At 45.5% G+C, this 22786-nt stretch overlaps 1 protein-coding gene across 1 annotated transcript in view; it reads left to right on the top strand.

Moving 5' to 3' along the window:
• The first annotated feature begins 625 nt into the window (after nucleotides 1-625).
• The window catches only part of LOC309558965 (uncharacterized protein), a 50329-nt gene continuing 28168 nt past the window's right edge, over nucleotides 626-22786 (top strand). Inside the window, exons 1-2 of the mRNA XM_082262069.1 lie at nucleotides 626-980; nucleotides 16089-16218. Coding sequence (XP_082118195.1) covers nucleotides 650-980; nucleotides 16089-16218 — 461 coding nt within the window. The 5' untranslated portion in view covers nucleotides 626-649. The remainder of the gene's footprint in view (nucleotides 981-16088; nucleotides 16219-22786) is intronic.

Below are 22786 nucleotides of genomic sequence, written 5' to 3' on the forward strand. Positions count from 1 at the left end.
GACATTAATGGCTGTGTGTTGAGTTATTTTGAGGGGACAGCAAATTTACACTGTTATACAAGCTGTACACTCACTACTTTACATTGTAGCAAAGTGTCATTTCTTCAGTGTTGTCACATGAAAAGATAGAATAAAATATTTACAAAAATGTGAGGGGTGTACTCACTTTTGTGAGATACTGTATATTAAGCCATATCCTTATGTAGCTACTGTATTACCAAGATAAATTGGACTAAGTCATGTTGAATTGCTTATATGTTTCTCTTTCAAAAAACCTTTAATAAAAATCTTGACACAAAAAAAATGGAAAAGTAGCACAAACAAAATTGCACAGTTTTGCAAAAGCTTCTGGAATCTGAATCATAAACGTGACACCACACAGTACCTTTGAAAAATTCAGCCTTGCTTTATCTCCTACAAAGGTAAGAAAGCATACAGTACATGTGCCAGGTAAAAAAGCAGAGCAAGTAATGTTAATTATCACTTATCAGATACCATGCGTCCTTTCACTTTCATTTTCTGCGTTTTTATAAGCAGAACTCCACTCATCCTGTGCCATTGGTGTGTTTGAGAGAGTAAAGACAAAGACTGACTCAGACAAAGACAAAGACTCAGACTAAAGACCGAGGAGAACTCTGTAGACTCAGCTATGGCTAATGATAGTGATAGTATGAGAAAATATATCCAGAATTTCAGCCTTGATAAATGTAAACTCGGTAATCAAGGCTATAACCGGGTCCTCCTGCAGCTATTTGGTTTTGCGGGTCATGGAAAATCCTCCTTCATCAACTCCTGTAAGTATGTTATAGATGATGGTCCATACCTGACCTACGCAGATACTGCTTCAGCTGTGAGCAGTGCCGGGGGAAAGACAATGAAAAGAAGTTCATACAAGCTGACCCAAACCATAACGCTGGTTGATAATCGGGGATGTTCCAAAATGAATAAGGATGAGACCGGAGAGATATACGCTCAGCTTGGTAAGTACAAGAGATGTCACTCTATTCTTTGCAATATATGTACTTTAATCTTTGAAAAGTTTCAAGATTATTGTGGTCAGTTCAGTATGTATATTAAAAAAAGGGGGGGGGGGTGCAGCTGTACCTATGTGGGATAATATATTATTATTATTATAATTAATTAAATCAATAGTGACATAACTTGGAATGATAAATGATTATTGACTGTTTTTGCTTATATCCTGCGATTTGATATAACCAGCATTGCTTGTTGTTTCTGTAAATTCTTCGTTATGTTATGTCTTGACACGTTGAATGCATTTCTTGTATCTGCTGTTTAACCACTTTACCACCGGAGGATTTTGCTGTCTTACGTCCAGGCCACTTTTTGCGATTTGGCGCTGTACGACTTTAACTCACAATTGCGCGGTCGTGCGACGCCGTACCCAAAGGAAATTTACGTCCTTTTTTTCCCACAAACAGAGCTTTCTTTTGGTGGTATTTAGGGTTGAGCGAACACCTAGATGTCCGTGTTCGACGGGTTCGGCCGAACTTTAAAAAAAAGTCCGGGTCCGTGTCCCGGACTTTTACCGAACTTTTCCCGGACACCGAACCCCATTGAAGTCAATGGGGACCCGAACTTTAAGGCACTAAAATGGCTCTAAAACACCAAAGGAAAGGGCTAGAGTGCTGCAAATGGCAGCAAAACGTAATTAAGAGCATGGCAAGTGCTCTGCAAACAAATGTGGATAGGGAAATAACTTAAAACAACAAAAAAAAACAGAAAAATAAAACAATGTTCTTCTTCATCTCTGAAGGACGAGGCCCATATGGAGTAGGAGGGAGGTTGAGGTGGTGGTGGATGTGGCGGTGACTAGACATATGCCGGTTTTCGGTAATTCGATATATCGCGGTATTGCATAGCCACGGTATTGTTATTGTGGCATTTTTAAAATACCGAGTTTCTCTGTCAAGTCTGCCTGACTTGTGAATTGATACATTTCAGTGAGCTGGATGACTCATTCACTCACTCAGCTAACACCTTTCAGCATTAAGTCTCCTAACTATAAACAAAAATGATTACATTTGTATCTTTTCCTTCCCTCTGCCAGGGAGAAAGGAAGTTTAACCTCTTAAAGACTGGATCTTTTTCTGACACTTGCAGCTTGCAAGTTAAAATCAGTTTTTTTTTTGCTAGAAAAGTACTTAGAACCCCCAAACATTTTATATATTTTTTTAGCAGAGACCCTACAGAATAAAATGGCGATTGTTGTAATATTTTATGTCACACTGTATTTGCGCAGCAGTCTTTCAAACGCAATGATTAGACTTTAATGAATAAAAAAAAAAAAAAAAACGTAACAGTAAAGTTATCCCAATTTTTTTTTTTTTTGTTACACAGAGAATCGTGAGAGAATCGTGATCTTTATTCCAAGCTAAAAAATCGTGATTCTCATTTTGGCCAGAATCGTGCAGCTCTAATAAATATATATATACACACACACACGCCTAGCAGCCCACATTACATTATTATATAGCCATCAAGCAGTGTCTGGCCTACCTGGTGATGACTGGTCCTGGCGCTCTGATCCGATGGCCTGGTCTTTAAAGGGGCAAATCCTTGCGATCCAGAAGTGGTTAAACCTGCAGGAGGACCGGTGTTTTTATCTATTAATGACTTTACTATTGCTTTAGGCCTGGTTCACATGTATGCGGGTTGGTGGTTCACATGTATGCGGGTTGGCGGTTCACATGTATGCGGGTTGGCGGCCCACATTTGCACAGGCATAGCAGCCCATTGATTTGAACGGGCTGCTATGCCCTCATTTTCCGCAGAAAAAAGGTGCATGCAGCATTTTTTTTAAATTCAGTGGCCTTGAAATCCATCCTGCTTTTGCACCATGCGACTAACCTGCAGTTCCTGCTCTGGCAAGCTTTCTGCATTTTTTGTATACGTGGGCACGGCATTTAAAAATAAACAGTTTGCGTGTGCAGCAACGGCAGGTAAGTCGCATGGTGCAAAAGAAGGATGGATTTCATGGCCACTGCATTTTTTTAAATTCTGCATGCACCTTTTTTCAGCTGAAAACGCAGGCATAGCAGCTCAAGCCCATTCACATCAATGGGCTGCTATGCCTGTGCAAATGTGGGCCCCCAACCCGCATACATGTGAACCAGGCCTAAAGCAATAGTAAAGTCATTAATAGATAAAAACACCGGTCCTCCTGCAGGTTTAACCAATTAATGACTTTACTATTGCTTTAGGCCTGGTTCACATGTATGCGGGTTGGGGGCCCACATTTGCACAGGCATAGCAGCCCATTGATGTGAATGGGCTTGAGCTGCTATGCCTGCGTTTTCAGCTGAAAAAAGGTGCATGCAGAATTTAAAAAAATGCAGTGGCCATGAAATCCATCCTTCTTTTGCACCATGCGACTTACCTGCCGTTGCTGCACACGCAAACTGTTTATTTTTAAATGCCGTGCCCACGTATACAAAAAATGCAGAAAGCTTGCCAGAGCAGGAACTGCAGGTTAGTCGCATGGTGCAAAAGCAGGATGGATTTCAAGGCCACTGAATTTTAAAAAAATGCTGCATGCACCTTTTTTCTGCGGAAAATGAGGGCATAGCAGCCCATTCAAATCAATGGGCTGCTATGCCTGTGCAAATGTGAACCACCAACCCGCATACATGTGAACCAGGCCTAAAGCAATAGTAAAGTAATTTATAAACAACACCTCCTTCAGGTTTAACCACTTCTTGACCACAAGGATTTGCCCTCTTAATGACCAGGCCATCGGATCGGAGCCGAGCGCCAGAACCAGTTATCACCAGTTAGGCCAGACACTGCTTGATGACCTATTTTAGGCCTGGTTCACAGAGTCTGTACTGACTGACTATATAATAATGTGCATAAGTGAACCAAAGCCCCTAAATTCAGCAATGAAATTGAAGTGAGGTGGAAATTTAATAATTTAAATTTAATAATAGAATACCGTGATAATACCGTATACCGTGGCAAAACCTTAATCAATTAATCGCAGCATGAAAATCTGATACCGTCACAAGCCTAGCGGTGACATAGGCGTGCGCACAGGGTGTGCTGGGTGTGCCTGGGCACACCCTAATCACCTAGGGCACATAGCATTGCCAGTGAGGAGATGGGAAAGATCTCCCTGGGACCTGCTCTGCTCTATTTCTCCTTGCCTACAGGTACATGGCCCCGATACATTACTCTCCCTGCTGGCAAACACATGCATGTGTATTTCAACTTTGGGGTGCACACCTTAATGCAATAGGCTGCGCACACCTATGGGCGGTGTAGGTGGAAGCGGCGGTGGAGGAGGACCAGGGCCGGATTAACAGCATCATGGGCTTGGTGCTGAGGATTTTGAAGGGCCTTAAGGGCCGTGCCTTGCCATGCACCCAGAGGAGGAAGGGTGCAGCCATGCATGCCTAATTCAACATGGGATGCTGTCTCTGAAGCCCATAAACACATCCATGCATCGCCAACTGTCCCTCCTTGTCCGGCCTTCACGCTGTGTGGGGAGGTTCTGAGGGTGCTGCCTGGGGAAGCGAGCATAGAAGCCAGACTTCTGTGTTTACAAGTGACAGAAGAGCGGTAACAGTGAATATGGCCAACCCGGGGCCTATATAAAAGGTAGGGGCCTGGAGCTGCAGCTCCAATAGCCCCTACATTAATCTGGCCCTGAGGAGGAGGACGAGGTAGCCAACACTGCTTCTTTTCAAAAATTTTAAATGAGGGTACACCCCAAAAGAGTGAGAAAGAGCAAAAATGGAACAATGGGTGGGTAAGGTCGGTATCCATTGCTATTCTGCATAAGGTACGGAAAAGTCCCGTGGGATCCATGCCTGGTTCATTTTAATGAACGTGAGCTTGTCCACATTGTCTCTGGACAGGCGGCTGCGCTTGTCTGTTATAACGCCCCCAGCCGTGCTAAATACCCGTTCAGATAATACACTGGCTGCAGGGCACGCCAGCACCTCCAAGGCGTAAAGGGCAAGCTCAAGCCATGTGCCCAATTTGGAGACCCAGAAGTTGAAGGGGGCAGACCCGTCATTCACTACATGTAGGCGTGTGCACACATACTGCTCCACCATGTTGGTAAAATGCTGCCTCCTGCTAAGACGTTCCATCTGAGCTGCTGGTGCTGCTGTTTGTTGTGGCGTGCTGACAAAGCTTTTCCACATTTCGGCCATGCTAACCCTGCCTTCTGAGGTGCTGGCGGTGCCCTGGTTGCGTTGGCGACCTCCTCCTCCTCCTCCTCTGCCTTGTGCTTCCACTGTGGCCCCGCTGTCAGATGGGAATGCCAGCAGCATGGCGTCTACCAGCGTGCGCTTGTACTCGCGCATCTTGCGATCGCGCTCCAGTGAGTGAATTAAGGACGGTACGTTGTCCTTGTAACGGGGATCCAGCAGCGTGGCCACCCAGTAATCAGCACAAGTTAGAATGTGGGCAACTCGGCGGTCGTTGTGGAGACACTGCAGCATGTAATCGCTCATGTGTGCCAGGCTGCCCAGAGGCAACGAAAGGCTGTCCTCTGTGGGAGGTGTATCGTCCGTGTCCTCTGTATCCCCCCAGCCACGCACCAGTGATGGCCATGAGCTGGCCTGGGTGCCACCCTGCTGTGAACATGGTTCCATCTCCTCCTCCAGCTCCTCCTCCTCCTCATCCTCCTCATCCTCCAGAACTGTGCCCCTGCTGGACAATTGCGTCCCTGGCGTTTGCGTGTGCAGGAACCCACCCTCGGAGCCCCTTGCGAATGACTGCCCTGAAAGCCTTGGAAATGTTACCTCTTCATCCTCCTCCTCCTCCTCATCCTGTGCCACATCCTCTTCCATCATCGCCCGAATTGTTTTTTCAAGGAGGCATGGAAGTGGGATAGTTAAGCTGAGAACGGCGTCATTGCCACTGGCCATGTTGGTGGAGTACTCAAAACAGCGCAACAAGGCACACAGGTCTCGCATGGAGGCCCAGTTAAATTAAATAGCGGAATAGAAAATATGATCCAAAAAAAGTGTATGTATATCACACGTACACAACCACACTGGGCCCCAATTACTATTGTTTGTACCCCTAAAAGGCTAGATGAGGAGTAGGGGGAGTATGGAACAGGCAGCACCCTCAAACCTTCAGAAGTATGAGATGAACCCCAACAACTTGGAAAGGTGGATCTCTCTCACACGTACCGACACAGACTATCCCGCAATTCAATTGATCCTCAAAGGTTTTTATTGAATAGCGGAATAGGAAATATGATCAAAAAAAGTGTATGTATCTCGCACGTACACAACCACACTAGGCCCCAATTACTATTGTTTGTACCCCTAAAAGGCTAGATGAGGAGTAGGGGGGGTATGGAACAGGCAGCACCCTCAAACCTTCAGAAGTATGAGATGAACCCCAACAACTTGGAAAGGTGGATCTCTCTCACACGTACCGACACAGACTATCCCCCAATTTAACTGATCCCCAAAGGTTTTTGATTAAATAGCGGAATAGAAAATATGATCCAAAAAAAGTGTATGTATATCACACGTACACAACCACACTAGGCCCCAATTACTATTGTTTGTACCCCTAAAAGGCTAGATGAGGAGTAGGGGGGGTATGGAACAGGCAGCACCCTCAAACCTTCAGAAGTATGAGATGAACCCCAACAACTTGGAAAGGTGGATCTCTCTCACACGTACCGACACAGACTATCCCCCAATTTAACTGATCCCCAAAGGTTTTTGATTAAATAGCGGAATAGAAAATATGATCCCAAAAAAGTGTATGTATATCACACGTACACAACCACACTGGGCCCCAATTACTATTGTTTGTACCCCTAAAAGGCTAGATGAGGAGTAGGGGGAGTATGGAACAGGCAGCACCCTCAAACCTTCAGAAGTATGAGATGAACCCCAACAACTTGGAAAGGTGGATCTCTCTCAAACGTACCAACACAGACTATCCCCCAATTTAACTGATCCCCAAAGGTTTTTGATTAAATAGCGGAATAGAAAATATGATCCAAAAAAAGTGTATGTATATCACACGTACACAACCACACTAGGCCCCAATTACTATTGTTTGTACCCCTAAAAGGCTAGGAGTAGGGGGAGTATGGAACAGGCAGCACCCTCAAACCTTCAGAAGTATGAGATGAACCCCAACAACTTGGAAAGGTGGATCTCTCTCACACGTACCAACACAGACTATCCCCCAATTTAACTGATCCCCAGAGGTTTTTGATTAAATAGCGGAATAGAAAATATGATCCCAAAAAAGTGTATGTATATCACACGTACACAACCACACTAGGCCCCAATTACTATTGTTTGTACCCCTAAAAGGCTAGGAGTAGGGGGAGTATGGAACAGGCAGCACCCTCAAACCTTCAGAAGTATGAGATGAACCCCAACAACTTGGAAAGGTGGATCTCTCTCACACGTACCAACACAGACTATCCCCCAATTTAACTGATCCCCAAAGGTTTTTGATTAAATAGCGGAATAGAAAATATGATCCCAAAAAAGTGTATGTATATCACACGTACACAACCACACTAGGCCCCAATTACTATTGTTTGTACCCCTAAAAGGCTAGATGAGGAGTAGGGGGAGTATGGAACAGGCAGCACCCTCAAACCTTCAGTATGAGATTGTGTTCACTGTACCCCACAAAGATTGAGTTCACTGCACCCCACAATGATTGTGTTCACTGCACCCCACAAAGATTGTGTTCACTGCACCTCACAAAGATTGTGTTCACTGTACCCCCCAAAGATTGTGTTCACTGCACCCCACAAAGATTCTGTTCACTGTACCCCACAAAGATTGTGTTCACTGCACCCCAAAAAGATTGTGTTCACTGCACCCCAAAAAGGATGTTGTTCACTGCACCCCAAAAAGGATGTTGTTCACTCCACCCCAAAAAGATTGTGTTCACTGCACCCCACAAAGATTGTGTTCACTGCACCCCAAAAAGATTGTGTTCACTGCACCCCAAAAATGATTTTGTTCACTGCACCCCAAAAAGGATTTTGTTCACTGCACCCCAAAAAGGATGTTGTTCACTCCACCCCAAAAAGATTGTGTTCACTGCACCCCAAAAAGATTGTGTTCACTGCACCCCACAAAGGATTTTGTTCACTGCACCCCAAAAAGATTGTGTTCACTGCACCCCAAAAAGGATGTTGTTCACTGCACCCCAAAAAGGATTTTGTTCACTGCACCCCAAAAAGATTGTGTTCACTGCACCCCACAAAGGATTTTGTTCACTGCACCCCACAAAGATTGTGTTCACTGCACACCAAAAAGGATTGTGTTCACTGCACCCCAAAAAGATTTTGTTCACTGCACCCCAAAAAGATTGTGTTCACTGCAGCCCAAAAAGATTGTGTTCACTGCAGCCCAAAAAGATTGTGTTCACTGCAGCCCAAAAAGATTGTGTTCACTGCACCCCACAAAGGATTTTGTTCACTGCACCCCAAAAAGATTGTGTTCACTGCACCCCAAAAAGGATGTTGTTCACTGCACCCCAAAAAGGATTTTGTTCACTGCACCCCAAAAAGATTGTGTTCACTGCACCCCACAAAGGATTTTGTTCACTGCACCCCACAAAGATTGTGTTCACTGCACACCAAAAAGGATTGTGTTCACTGCACCCCAAAAAGATTTTGTTCACTGCACCCCAAAAAGATTGTGTTCACTGCAGCCCAAAAAGATTGTGTTCACTGCAGCCCAAAAAGATTGTGTTCACTGCAGCCCAAAAAGATTGTGTTCACTGCAGCCCAAAAAGATTGTGTTCACTGCAGCTCACACACAGAAAAATGGATGTGGATCACTGACACCTGCCTATCTCCAATCCCACACCACACAGCAATATCGATTGTAGTTTGTAGAACACAGTTTCCCTAAAATTCAGCAGACTCTGTCCCTAACAGGATTGAGAAGAGATCGTAGATCAGGATTGAGTGCAGACCCCACCCCCCACACAGCAATATCGATTGTAGTTTGTAGAAGACACTGACCCTATATAATTCAGCAGACTCTATCCCTAAAATGCCTACAACTCGCCCTGCCTAAACACTCCGACCTGTCCCTCAATTCTATCCGGACACAAATGGTTTTTTCCTGCCTATCTTTCCCTAATCAGCAGCCAGCACGTTGATGTGTGCTCTCTGTCCCTGAATCTAAGCAGCATAATGACGCCGCTGCGGCTGCCTCGAACTTATAAAGACTTGGTCACATGCTTCAGACGGCCAATCACAGCTACTGAGACATTTGCAGGCATGGCTGGGATGGCTTAAGGCACACCAGTTAAACGATTGTTGATTGGCTGTTGAAAGCCCGCCATGAAAAGAGCGCCAAAGCATGCAAAACCCGGAAATAAAACGACCGAACACGGATTTTTACCCGAACATACAGTAAAGTGTCCGTGTCCGTGTTCGGGTACAAAAAATCCAATTATTCGGTACGAACACGAATAATACAGTCCGTGTTCGCTCAACACTAGTGGTATTTGATCACCTGTGCAATCTTTACTTTTTGCGCTATAAACAAAAAAAAGCGTAAATTTTGAAAAAACAACAATATTTTTCACATTTTTTTATATGAAATTCCCCCCCAAAAAAATGTAAAAATCAAAATTTTTTAAAATTTTTGGCCAATTTGTTTTCTGCTACCTATGTTTGGTAAAAAAAATTCACAATAAGCGTATTTTAAATGGTTTGCGCAAAAGTTATTGCGTTTACTAACTAAGGGAAAGATTTCTGTCATTTTTGGTGTTTTTTTTTTTTAACGCGTAATGGCGGCGATCTGCGATTTTTTTTTTTTGCGGGACTGTGACATTGCGGCGGACAGATCGGACCCTTGACTGGCATTTTGTACACTTTTGGGGGTACCAGTGACATTACTGCAGTAATCAGTGCTATATATATGCACTGTTACTGTAAAAATTACACTGGCAGGGAAGGGGTTAATTTTATTGGAGAGTGAGGGGTTAATGTATGCCTGGTGCTTACTGACCTGTGTGGGGGGAGGGGACTGAGTGACACAGGGACAGATTCAGGGTTCAGCTATGCTGAATCCTGCAATCCGACCCTGCCTGTCACTTGGGAGATCCGCCCGCTTGTGTTTACACAAGCAGGCGGATCTCCACACTAGATCCCCGACGATCGGGGAAGAGCAGCGGCGATCGCCGCTGCTCCTCCCCTGGCTCGACTCCCGCTGTGACTGAATACTGCGGGAGCGAGCCTCCGGCGGCGCGCGCGCGCCACCGAGAAAGGGGAGTGTCTGACGACGTAGTACTACGTCGTCAGACGATAACGAGCCACTTTGTGGTTAAAACCAATAAAAATGTATTTGGGAAAAAAAAATAGTGACATACACCTGTGATAAATATCTCAATAATAACCTAGTAGGTTGGATATACAAAATATATGAACAAAAACCGTGTGCAAAAAAAAAAAAAATTGTAGCTTCCCTGGTACTTTTCATCCCATACTGCAAGGAATGGACCCAGGAAGAGTGCCGGCTATTGTGGCCACCATTTAAGGATCCATGCACACTAGCATTTTGTAACCTCCTGGAAGCTGTTATTAACATTTTTTCTGCTCCTAGAAGTTAACCAGTTATCCTATGTTATCCTATGTGTCCCATGCACACTACATTAGGCTATTAGCATTTTTTAAGCTTCAGCATCTAGGAGCAGAAAAAAAAATGTTTTTGTAGAGTTTTTTTAGAGCATTTTACCAGCAGAAACGCTCCTAAACGCTGCTCAGCGCTATTAAACGCTACTGATAGCATTGTTTGAGCTTAGTTTTATTTTTATTTTTTTTAAGAAACTGCAAAAGTGCTATGAAATGCCAACGCTCCTAAATGCTCTTAAACGCTCCTAAAACTATACTATTACAAAAGCTCTTACCAGCGTTTTTTATCCATCATTTTTTTTTGTTTAAAAAACACACCAGTTGAGCCCTCGTTGACCACCTGACTCCCTTCTCTCTTTCCCTTCTTTTATTCTCTGCTCCCCTTCTCTTTGCTCACTCCTTCCCTTTTTTGTTTTTGTTTTTGTCCTTTTTTCTCCCCGTTTTATCATTCTTACTCATTACAGTGCACAGCCGGAGAGTCGGTGCCCCCCCTCAGTATGGGGTGGGGGGCTGAGGCCGGGGGTCGGGGACCACCTCCCTCCTAGGGCGCAGTATGTTCCCTTGTGGGGCTCCGGGGGGGGCTCGGGCCCGCTGGCCAACCTGGCGGTCAATTCGGGGTTCTGCTTTGACCCTGACTTGGGCTGCCATTCCAAGAATTATTCTGTTTATGATGAGTTTCTTACACTGGCTATGTCTGTGTCAGTTGTGCTTCGATTTACATTTTGAGGATGTTATGCTATCTCTGTTGTATATGACCAAGCCTTATGGGCACACTTTGCACTGTTGTACATTTTGTATACTTTTTGCAAAACTTTAATAAAAAATATTGGAAAATAACTAAAAAACACACCAGTGTGCATGGAGCTGTAAGGTGTATCCCATAGAGAAAGACAGTCATGTCTAAGGCACCCCAGATGTAATTTTACCTCAACTTCCTGCAGAAAATGCGCAGACACCGTTGTTGGAGTAAAATTGGCCGAAACGGCCATTTATTAACCAGTAACAAAATATATACAGTATATAACACATTCCTTAGAACAGGAACCAAAATAATATAATAAAAGATAAACATCTTGCCGATCTTTGGAGGCCCCAAATATCAAATACCATTTTGTATCTGCGTAATTCTTAACGGTCCCCAGCCGCACCACACCGACTCGGGGACGACCTCAACACACAGCAGATACCTCCCAATTTAAACTACCAGTTAACCCATCTATTAACCGGCATTCCCCAGGTGACTCCATACCTTAGATGGGTCCCTAAGCTGATAAGCACAGCAGGTTTTACCAAAACACCTCCAAAGACCCCAACCGTCAAATCTGAAAACAATCGCAGTATAAAGAAATTCCAATGTAAGGGCAGGCGGGCGGGAACGGTCCTTCACCCACGCTTTTCTAATGCCTGGGAACTGCAGGTCCAGCAGAACTCCCCCCCCTATTCAGCCCCTTCCACAGCAACTAATAGGGGCCAATAGGGAAGAACCCCAACGGAGCTTACTCATTTTTTAATCCCTACTCTGTCAATTCCCCTGACGGCCCAGTCATGCTCGCCCTGCGCCTATTTTTTATTTTTTTTTTATTTTGCTCCGGGCTGTACTTTACAGTCATTACCTATGTTAGTCCCAAACTAAAGGGAAAAAGCACATTAGTCCTTTGGGTATTTAGGTCCACATGTGAAGGTGAGTTGCTAATGGAACCAGTGGAGGATTTGGTGAATTGAAAATCACATTTCTTGTCATTGCACAGAATTGTAGAGTACATTTTAAGGAGAACTGCATTTAAAAGGACATTTGATGTGTATATATGGAAGTAGTAAAGAAGCTACAAAGAACTGCACATTGAAACTTTGACTGTTTATTCAGAGACTTTCACTAAAGCAAATTTGGCTTTTTTTTTTTGAATGAGAGGGTGACTGTTTTATTGCTTAACAGTTATCTATGTTGTAAATAAGGATGGGCTGAACACCCCTCTGTTCGCTTTCCTCAGAGGTGAGAATTACATGGTCGCCAAACAGTGGGTGTGATTGAGGCTTAGAACTGCTTATCGAAGAAGGCGCAAGATTCAGAAGAGTGAAGCACACATTACCCCCCTCCCATTACACACAGCCCCCTCCCAGTACACATTACCCCCCCCTCCCATTACACACAGCCCCCTCCCTGTACACAATACCCCCCCTCCCATTACACACAGCCCCCTCCCAGTACACATTACCCCCCCTCCCATTACATACAGCCCCCTCCCTGTACACATTACCCCCTCCCTGTACACATTTCCCCCCACCCTGTGCATACAGCCCCATCCCTGTGCACATTACCACCCTCCCTGTACATACAGCCCCCTCCCTGTACACATTACCCCCCTCCCTGTACATACAGCCCCTCCCTGTACACATTACCCCTTCCCTGTACATACAGCCCCCTCCCTGTACACATTACCCCTTCCCTGTACATAAAGCCCCCCCCCCCCCCATACATACAGCCCCCTCCTTGTCAGTGCTGTATCTTGGCCTAGGCCAACAAGGCCCAGGCCTAGGGCAGCACTTTGCAGGGGGGCAGCAAAAAAGCTGCAACCCGCACGAAAAAAAAAATAGCCTCCTCCCAGCTCCCACACGAAAAGGGTCCCCGCCGGCTTATAAGATATTTGGATATACTTGTACTTGGATATACTTGTGTTTGCTGCCACTGATTATTTCACTTATTTGTATGACTATGGACGTCCTATTCATTATACAAATAAGTGAAATAATCCTATGATTACAAATCAGTGGCAGCAAACACAAATCCAAATATCCCAAAAGAAAGGAGTAATCCTTACTAATCCAGTGACATAAGGCTGAACTAATGGGCACCGATAAGGCTGCACTGATGAGGTGACACTGATAAGCTGCACTAATAAGGCAGCACTGATAAGCTGCACTGATGGGCACTGATATGCTGCACTGATGGGCAACTGATATGCTGCACTGATGGGCAACCAATGTGCTGCACTGATGGGTAACTGATGTGCTGCACTGATTGGCACGAGGTGGCACTGATGGGCAACTGATATGCTGCACTGATGGGCACAAGGCCGCACTGATATGCTGTCCTGATGGGCACTGATATTTTGCATTGGTGGCCACTGATGGAAACTAATGAGGCTGCACTGATGGGCACTGATGAGGCTGTATTGAAGGGCACTGATAGACTGTCGTTATGGTCTGTGATTTACAGATGACAGGGCGGGTAACAGGAAGGGGTGTGGCCTTTACAGGAAGGGGTGGGTCATATGTAAATTAGGGGGTGCCCAAGCATAGTTAGGCCTAGGGCAGCACAAAACCTAAATACACCACTGCTCCTTGTACACATTCCCCTTTCCCTGTACATACAGCCCCCTCCCTGTACACATTACCCCTTCCCTGTACATAAAGCCCCCCCGTACATACAGCCCCCTCTCTGTACACATTACCCCCTCCCATTACATACAGCCCCCTCATTGTACACATTACCCCTTCTCTGTACATACAGCCCCCTCCCTTTACACATTACCCCCTCCCTGTACATACAGTCCCCTCTCTGTACACACAGCCCCCTTCCTGTACACACAGCCCCCTTCCTTTACACATTACCCCCCCCCCCTGTATATACAGCCCCTTCCCTGTACACATTAATCCCCCTCCCTGTAAACACTGCCCCCTCTTGCACACATTACCCCCCCTCCCTGTACACATTACTCCTCCCCATATTGGTTATACACCATTCCCCCTCTTTTACATATTACTTTCTCCCTGTATATACTTACCCTCCTTCATTCATTACCCCTATACACATTGGCCCCCATCCGACTCCACATTATGCCACTTCTTCACAAAATCCCCCCCCCCCCATTCTCCTTTACAATGCCCAATCCCCTTCACTGATTATTTTTTAGCCCAGCAAGGGTCAAAGCTGATGCCGGCAGGGTGCTTTCTCCACTCGGCTCAGCACTGGGGATTCTCACTTTCAGAAAGCTGTAAATCACCAACACTGACAGTCTGCTCACATTCCTGACATCAAGGGCCGACCTGCTGACCTGTCCAGCTTCAACTTCCGAAGTACACTAATAAAAAAAAAACTTTACCACTCGGAGTGTATTCCCACCCCAACCCATACCCACCCTATGCCCTCCCCTACCACATGCCCAAAAAACCCACCTCACTCCAAATTCCCCTCCACCCTAGGTTTCACCACCCCCACACACCTTCCTTCTCCCCAACTAACCCTGTCCCCCCTCCCACTACATGGGGTCTCTAGTTATAATGGAAACCTAGATGGTATGATGAGGAATAAACCAATTGCTGCTTAACTGTACTGCATGGTCTGCCAATCTGTATTAATCTCTCTGTTGTGGTATTGGAGCTGTATGCTGTATAAATCAGTTTCCAATATCCCGAGGGTGGACACACAATTAGATAGCCGAACGATCCCCAATCTCAGCTCAAATACCCCAACAGATGTTCATCAGCTGCTAAGTGCCCAAGAGGCTGTAACTGCATGACAGATTGGACACCTCATAGTTGAGTGGGAGCAGCAACAGGAGACAGGCAAGATATCCATAAATCAGATACGCTATATTTAGCAACATCGTTGCAACAAGTAACATCTGGGGATTTCTACAATCTGGCATTATTCACAATAGTGCAGTTGAGTGACTTCACTCGAGTATACAGGATTATTAGCTCACAAACTTTGCAATGGTCATACCGATCACACCGCTACTTGTACTTGTAGCCCCACAGCCGCTCCAGGTATTCATGATTATAGTTCTGGAGGAGTGGGCTGGACACAGTGGGATTAGCAGGTGTACGGATCAGCAGACCATATAGTCCATTTAAGCAGCAATTGGTTTACGCCTCATCGTACCATATAGGTTTCCACTATAATTAGGAATCCAATGAAGACTGGACTCGCCATCTATGGGGGGGGGGGGTGTGGCAGGGTTAGGTGGGGAGAAGGAAGGTGTGTGGGGGTGATGGAACCTAGGGGGAGGGGAATTTTGAGGGTGGCTGAGTGGGGTGGGTTCTCTGGGCATGTGGTGGGGGAGGGCGGGGAGAGCATAGGGTGGGCGGGGGTTTTGGAGAAAATACACTCCGAGTGGTAACTTTTTTTTCTTTTGGGGTGGAGGGTATGCCCTGCTTTTTTTATTTTTAACAATTAATGACCAATACATTGATTATTTTTCCAATTTGGTAGCCTGTGTAGATGCTTTTGTTCCTTTTTGGTGTTTTTTGTATGGTAGAATTTTGGAAGCATCTCCCCTAATCAGGGTCTGGGCACCACTTGGAATACCACTCCCAGGATTCATATATGTGGGGTGTTTAACATGATTAATTACCAGCACCTGTTAATCTACATAATTACATAATATGCTACCCCTGCAAAGCTGAAGCTAATATAACTACATTTTTATCATCACTTTTCTGCAATTCTGTTCTTTTCTTGTTCCAGGAAACTTTTTACCACTTGATACTGAAGTTATCTGGCAGAATAGTGGGTTTGGTGCCTCTTTACAAAAGCTGCTGAATGCGGAGAGAGAAGACCATTCTGCTGATTTTATTGTGCCCCTGCTTGTCTACAGGTAATGCTTCAAATGCCTTCAAGGTGCAAAGTGACATGTACAGTATACAGTATATATCATTCAGATCAAGGACACTAACTTCATACCTGAAGTCAAGCTGTCTCTGAGATCCACTTCATAGCCTTGACTATAAGACCCCCATTCACACTAGCACATTTTCTCATGCAGTTGCTGTCCACTGCATGACAATGGAATTCTCTATGGTGTCCGTTCACATCAATGCAGCACAGCTGCAGGGCATTTTTTGGAAATGTGCAGGTCCTTGTCCTGCTACAGGATGATCTGGAAGTGCCCTGATCGTGAGTGGCTTTTGTATACAAATTTCCAGATTTAAAAAAAAATCAAAGCTTCAACCTGCCCCAGTACATCCTACAATACTGTGTAGGGACCTGCCAGCCTGCTGTGAGATGTCCTGCATATACTGTGGAACAACTTAAAGGACAGATATTCGTAAAATAAAAAGTGGAACAATGATGTTGCCTCCAGGATTCATTCATTAGATTTTTTTTTTTTTAAGGCTTTGATGCACCAAACCAAAACATTGGAACAGTCTTACAGTTGGTTTTCTCTAGCCACTTGCCGACTGCAATACATAAATATATGTTGCGGCTTTGAAGTGGTTTACCAGGGTTATGGCTGAAGTTATCAGCCATAACCCTGTTTTTTTTTTTTTTTTTTCAGCCAGCAATTCTGTTTCTCATAAAAGCCATTTAAGCGGTTCATTAGCTGCTGGATCACTTTAATAGCAGCGGAAGGGGACCCCCCCCCCCCCTACCTCGGTTACCGATGTTTCTCGGGCTTACTGCTCTTACTGTCGAAACCGGGAAATTATACAACCGTCCGCGTGGCTGGCCATAGAGGTGAACAGAGACCAGATCATCGCTGATCATCTCTATGACTTGGGAGGACTAAAGCAATGTCACAATGTTTCTTACAGTCTAGGGCCCAAGTATACATTTTTTTTTAAGCAAAAGATCACACTTTTTTTGATCATTTGCTTTCAAAAAGGTAGAGGAGAGATTTGGAGAGATCTCTCCGTAAAGAGGACCTGTCATCCTTATTCTTATTACAAGGGATGTTTACATTCCTTGTAATTGGAATAAAAGTGATAAAAAATATATATATATAAAATAAAGGGACAGTGTAAATAAATAAATAAGGAAAAAAATGTAAAGTGCTCCCATCCCTCCGTACTTGCGCACAAAAGCAAACTCATATGTAAGTTACGCACACATACTGTATGTAAACAGTGTTCGCATCACACATGTGAAGTTTTGCTGCAAACGTTAGAGCGAGAGCAATAATTCTAGCCCAAAACCTCCTCTGTAACTCTAAACAGGTAAACTGTAAAAAAATTTTAAGTATCATAGTTTGACTCTATTCCATGGGTGTGCACTCCTTTAAAGCATGACATGTTAGGTATCTATTTACTCGGCATAACATCATCTTTTAGTTTCAATAATTTTTAATAATTTCAATAACAAGCATTGACAGCAACAAAACTTTAGCTGAGTAATTCACATAAAGGTATACATTCAAAAATAGGTGCGGTGACCAAAAGGAACCAACCAGCAGAAACATATGACTACAATATAAGTATAGTTTCGTATAAAGGGACGAGGTACCGCCCCACCCCAGGCACCCCAGAGGGATCGAACTGTGCCCAGGGGGGGGGGGACCCCCATGTAATGAAGAAAACAGTAAATATTCAACATATGGTCAGCTCCTGGGGGCATAGTCCCAGATATGAGATAAGGGAGCTAAAGGTGAAACACACACAAGGGGGGAGGGAACACATAGAGTGGGAGGAAGAGTAGGGGGTAAAACAAAGTGGTAGCTCAACAAGTATATCCACAATTAAGAGTATTCAAGCAAATATTAAACAACATCAGATGGTAATAGTGCATTTGCGATGCAGTAACCAAGCATCCCATTTCCTGCGAAAGGAGTTTACGGTTAAGTAGGTGCGCGCTAGAGTGTGCTCTAGTTCGCATTGTTGATTCAGAGTGAGAATAGTTTCACTCAATGAAGGGGAGTCTGTGGATTTCCAGAGTCTCCTAATTGTAAGTTTAGGCGCTAGAGGGAGATGGACAACTATTGATCTATATTTAGGTAAAAAGGTGAGTATATGGAGATGAAGAAGAGCAAGGGTAGGTTCTGGCACTACAGGATAAGTGCAGATGTCCGAAATTAGTGAAAATATTTGGTTCCAAAAGGATCTAAGTGACATACAAGACCATATTGTGTGGTACAGGGTGCCTTGTTCGCCGCATTTCCGCCAGCACAGGGCTGAAAGAGACAGGTACATTTTGGAGAGTTTAAAAGGGATTAGGTACCAGGGGTGGGTCGTTTTGAGATATTGTTCCAAGTGGTTGACACATTTAGTGGCGGAGTATGTAGAGGAAAAGGCTTTCTGCCAGGATGACCCCGGGAAGGACGCCTGCAGAGTGTTTTCCCATTTTGTAATCATAGTCGTTTCGGTGCTCTGGTGAGTACCGGCTTGATATAACAGAGTAATACCTCTATAGGGGCTACAGGAGTCTTGAAAAAACTTTGCGGTAGGTAAGTCTCGCGGTAGGTATTTCAAGATGTGTGGGTAAAGGGCGTGCATGGAGGAAGGAACATATTTGGAGGTAAGTGTGAAGTGTTTTGAGAGGTAGGTCGAATTTACTGACCTGGTCGTCAAAGGAGGTCAACGATTGGCCCTGGTAGAGGTCATGGATGTAGATATGTGGGCAGGAGGAGTGTCTAGGTGTCCAAAGTCCAGGTTGGGAATTAAATATGTCAGGAGAGTCAGTGGAAGAGGAATCTTGTGACCCAGGTCATCAGAAGACAACTGCAATGGGAATTCCATCCACATCTTGGTGGATATTTTTGTAGGAGAAAGAGATAGCGGGGGTTTAGCTCCCAATTTAACGGCGATAAGGGCGTCTTGTAGGTTTTTGTGGGGGGCCATGTTAGCCTCAATGTTGGTCCAGAGTTTATGAGGGGTGTTTAAGTTGGTCAAGGATACATGCTTTGTAGTAAGACCTAATATCAGGCACCCCATGCTGCCCAGATTTCTATGTCTAGTCATGATGTAAAAAGGAGCATCTCGAGGCCTTTTGGTTCCAGATGAACTTGGTGATGACCTTTTGAATTGACATGAAAAAAAGACCCAGGTAAGGGCATTATCAGGGTGCAAAAGAAATATAACATTTTAGGGAGGATTAGCATTTTGAAGGTGGCTATCCTGCCTGCGATGGAAAGTTCCTGGGACTTCAGGGAAGCTAGTAGGTGGGGTAGGGAATCTAGTAGGGGTTTAAAGTTGTGGGTGTATAAGTGCGATATGTGCAGAGTCAATACCTAGATAACTCAAAGATTGCTGGGCCTTTGTAAAGGGGAACTGTTTGGATAGAGTATGTTGGAGAGTAGGAGATAAATGTAGTGCAAGAATTTGGGATTTGCTGGCATTCAATTTATAATATGAAACCTCACTGAATTCCTGCAGCAGGGCGTAGGTTGCCACAAGGGACAAAGCGGGTTGGGACAAAAGGAGCAGAACATTGTACTTGAAGAGGCCGATTTTATGCTCCAGGCCATTAATGCATATACCTCTGAAATGGGGGTTGGAGCAGACTTTTTGGGCTAGAGGTTCCATGAGGAGGGTAAAAATGATGGGCGAGGGGAGCGTGGTCTGGACGCGCTGGAAGATGGCCACTTAGGATAGGAGCTCCCGCTGCCACGAGCCGCTTCATAGCACACAAGGAGACATCCAGCACTGCCCAGTCCTGGTAAGGATGGCGTCCTCCGCCCGCTCATCATCCGCCACCCACTCCCTGAGGGACACAGGCTCCAAGATCAGCCCCAGCATCCCGGAGCTGTTCCGTACACAGGCCTCAAATATGGCCCTGACAGGCCGCAAAACCACGCCCGCCACTAATCCCCCCCCCATCTCCCCGCTCCTATGCAGCAGTCACTTCAGGGGACTCTGAGCCTGACTCCCAGCCACCCGCACCCCACAAACAGCTCTGTAAGGACGACCTAAAGTACATTTCTGCAGATATAAAAGACACATTGGGGGCGGCAAAATCTGAGCTGAGGGCGGATATACACTCCCTCACTGGCAGAGTGCAAGAGGTAGAGAATATCACAACCCACCAGGAATCAGCCATCCGCGAGTTATACTGCAAAACTGACACCCAGACCTTGCAAATGAGGGACATGCAGTGCCATTTAGAGGATCTGGACAATCGTGGCAGGAGTCATAACCTCCGAATCAGGGGCTTGCCAAAAACAGTGGAAGGAGACCACCTAGCCCCCACTGTTATTGCCCTGTTTAATTCCCTCCTTGACAGACCACCACAATCCCCCATTGACTTAAAAGCGTATCCAAAGAGCTCTAAGAGCTAGGGGCAGGGAGGGGGATCCACCTAGGGATGTGGTATGCTGTATCGTTGACTACTGCCTGAAGGAGGACATACTGCGCAAGGCCAGGAACAGACAACAGATAGAATGGGAGGGCACCCGAGTGCAGTTATACCAAGACCTTTCAGGCATTACCCTACAACGCCACAGGGAGCTTAGACCATTACTTGATCTTCTTCGGGCCAAGGGCATTACCTACAAGTGGAAGTCCCCATTCTGCCTATCCGCAACTACACAAGACCGCACGGCCCTACTTAGGGTCCCTGAGGACATCTCCCACTTCTGCTCCACATTGGGAATTCCATTCATGGCCCTGCCTAATTGGTATGCGGAATTCAGAAGCATCAATGGCCATGGGGAAGCCCCCGAAGGTGAACAAATGGACGCCTAGGAAGCTCAGACCAGACGTTACCGATCGCCCTCCGGAAGCAGACAGCCACATGGGCCTTCAGACCCCCACGGTTTCCACAGCCCAACTAAACCTCCTCAACATCGCAGACCCAGAAGAGGCAACTAGTCTGACTCACTCTTTTTTATATAGATTCTGCATATTGCATTCTGATCCTTCTCCCTTGCTGCTCCTGCTGTCTTTACTGACTTTCTTACCAACTCAGCTGTGCCTCCTGGTTCCCCGTGAAGACATCATGATGCTGCCTGCCTCGACCCCCTGGACACATTCTGCTTCCCTGTCTGTCGCACTACATTTGGAGTGGTAAAGTACTTTGTAGCTCACTACTATGCCCGTCCCGTTGCTGACCTGCTTTGTTATCTATACACCCCCCTTTTTTTTTCTTTTTTTTTTTGTCTCCCGAATGTTCCCAAGTTTGTCCCCCACTGGGGGGGGGAACAATTAATATCACGGGTAGCATAATTGAAAGCTCTTAGTTTGTCCTAACAATATAGGGTTATGCTGTTTGTGTTTATGTACGAGGCCTCCTCCTGTTCATGATGGGGCTCTACTCCATCCCCTTCTTTTGCCTTTCCCAATACTATACTCAGGAGATGTGTTTACTAAGTGCATGACCCCGAACGCTGTGCCAGCTTAGACTTATCCCCCCCTACGTTTGGATGCACAGTAGCAAAAGACTCCTAGAGTGGATACGGTTCCCTCCCATTGGCGGTAATCTCCTCAGGCGTGCAGCTATTGCATCTACCCCTGTAACACCTTGCCACAGAACTATACCCAACTTCATTGTTTGCTTCCCCTCACTCATCCTTGCAGTTTAATAGCATACTACCCAATATGTCATCTAGTCTCCTACAACTTTTGCAAGCTCCTTTAGGCTCGTGGCCGTTCTCCCTAGTCCGCTGGCTAGTCCTAGTTTCCTCTTCCGGTTCAACCTACTCCAACCCCCTATTAGTGGTACCCTTATCCCCTTGTGAAAGCACCCCTCTAATCACCTATCTATACCACTATTCCCACAAGTTCCTCTAAACCGAATTACTCAGGTCCGGCCAGCCAGACTTAGTGGTGGTTTACCCCAACACCCTACTCCCTTCCTCTTTTCCTGCACCCTTTACCTCATCCCCCTTTCCTCCCCACTTACCCTTACCCCTTCTATCCCTCCCTTATCCTCTATCCTTCCTCTCTTCACCCCCCCCCCTCTTAGAGGCTCCTAGGCTCCCGTCCTTATGCTCCCTACACTTAAATTGTACCCTCTCAATGTGAGAGGTCTAAATGTCCCCGAAAAACGCTCTAAGCTCTTTATCACCCTCCGTAAGCCAAAGGCAGATATCGTTTTTCTTCAAGAAACTCACTTTCGGACCGATAGCAGTCAAAAACTGCAAACAAAGCAATTCCCTACTGCATATCACGCAACTTCTGCCAACTCTAAATCCAAAGGAGTATCCATTCTCCTTTCCAATCATTGCCCCTTTCTTGGCTGACAAAAATGTCAGGTTTCTATTCCTCAAAGGTACACTTCACGGCCAACCACTCACGTTGGCCAACATCTACGCTCCAAACAAGCATCTCGTCCCCTTTTTCCGGTCCACACTTCGACAACTGACGGAATTCCTCTCGGGACAGCTCATTCTAGGAGGGGACTTCAACGTGGTTTTATCCCCGCTTCTAGATACGTCCGAGGGTTCTTCGTCCCTCCAATATGCTGCTCTCCATCAAGACCATGCTGACGACCCTTCTTCTACACGACTCTTGGCG

Source organism: Pelophylax lessonae (genome assembly GCF_965119305.1).
Source record: "Pelophylax lessonae genome assembly, chromosome: 6".
Taxonomy (NCBI): Eukaryota; Metazoa; Chordata; class Amphibia; order Anura; family Ranidae; genus Pelophylax; species Pelophylax lessonae.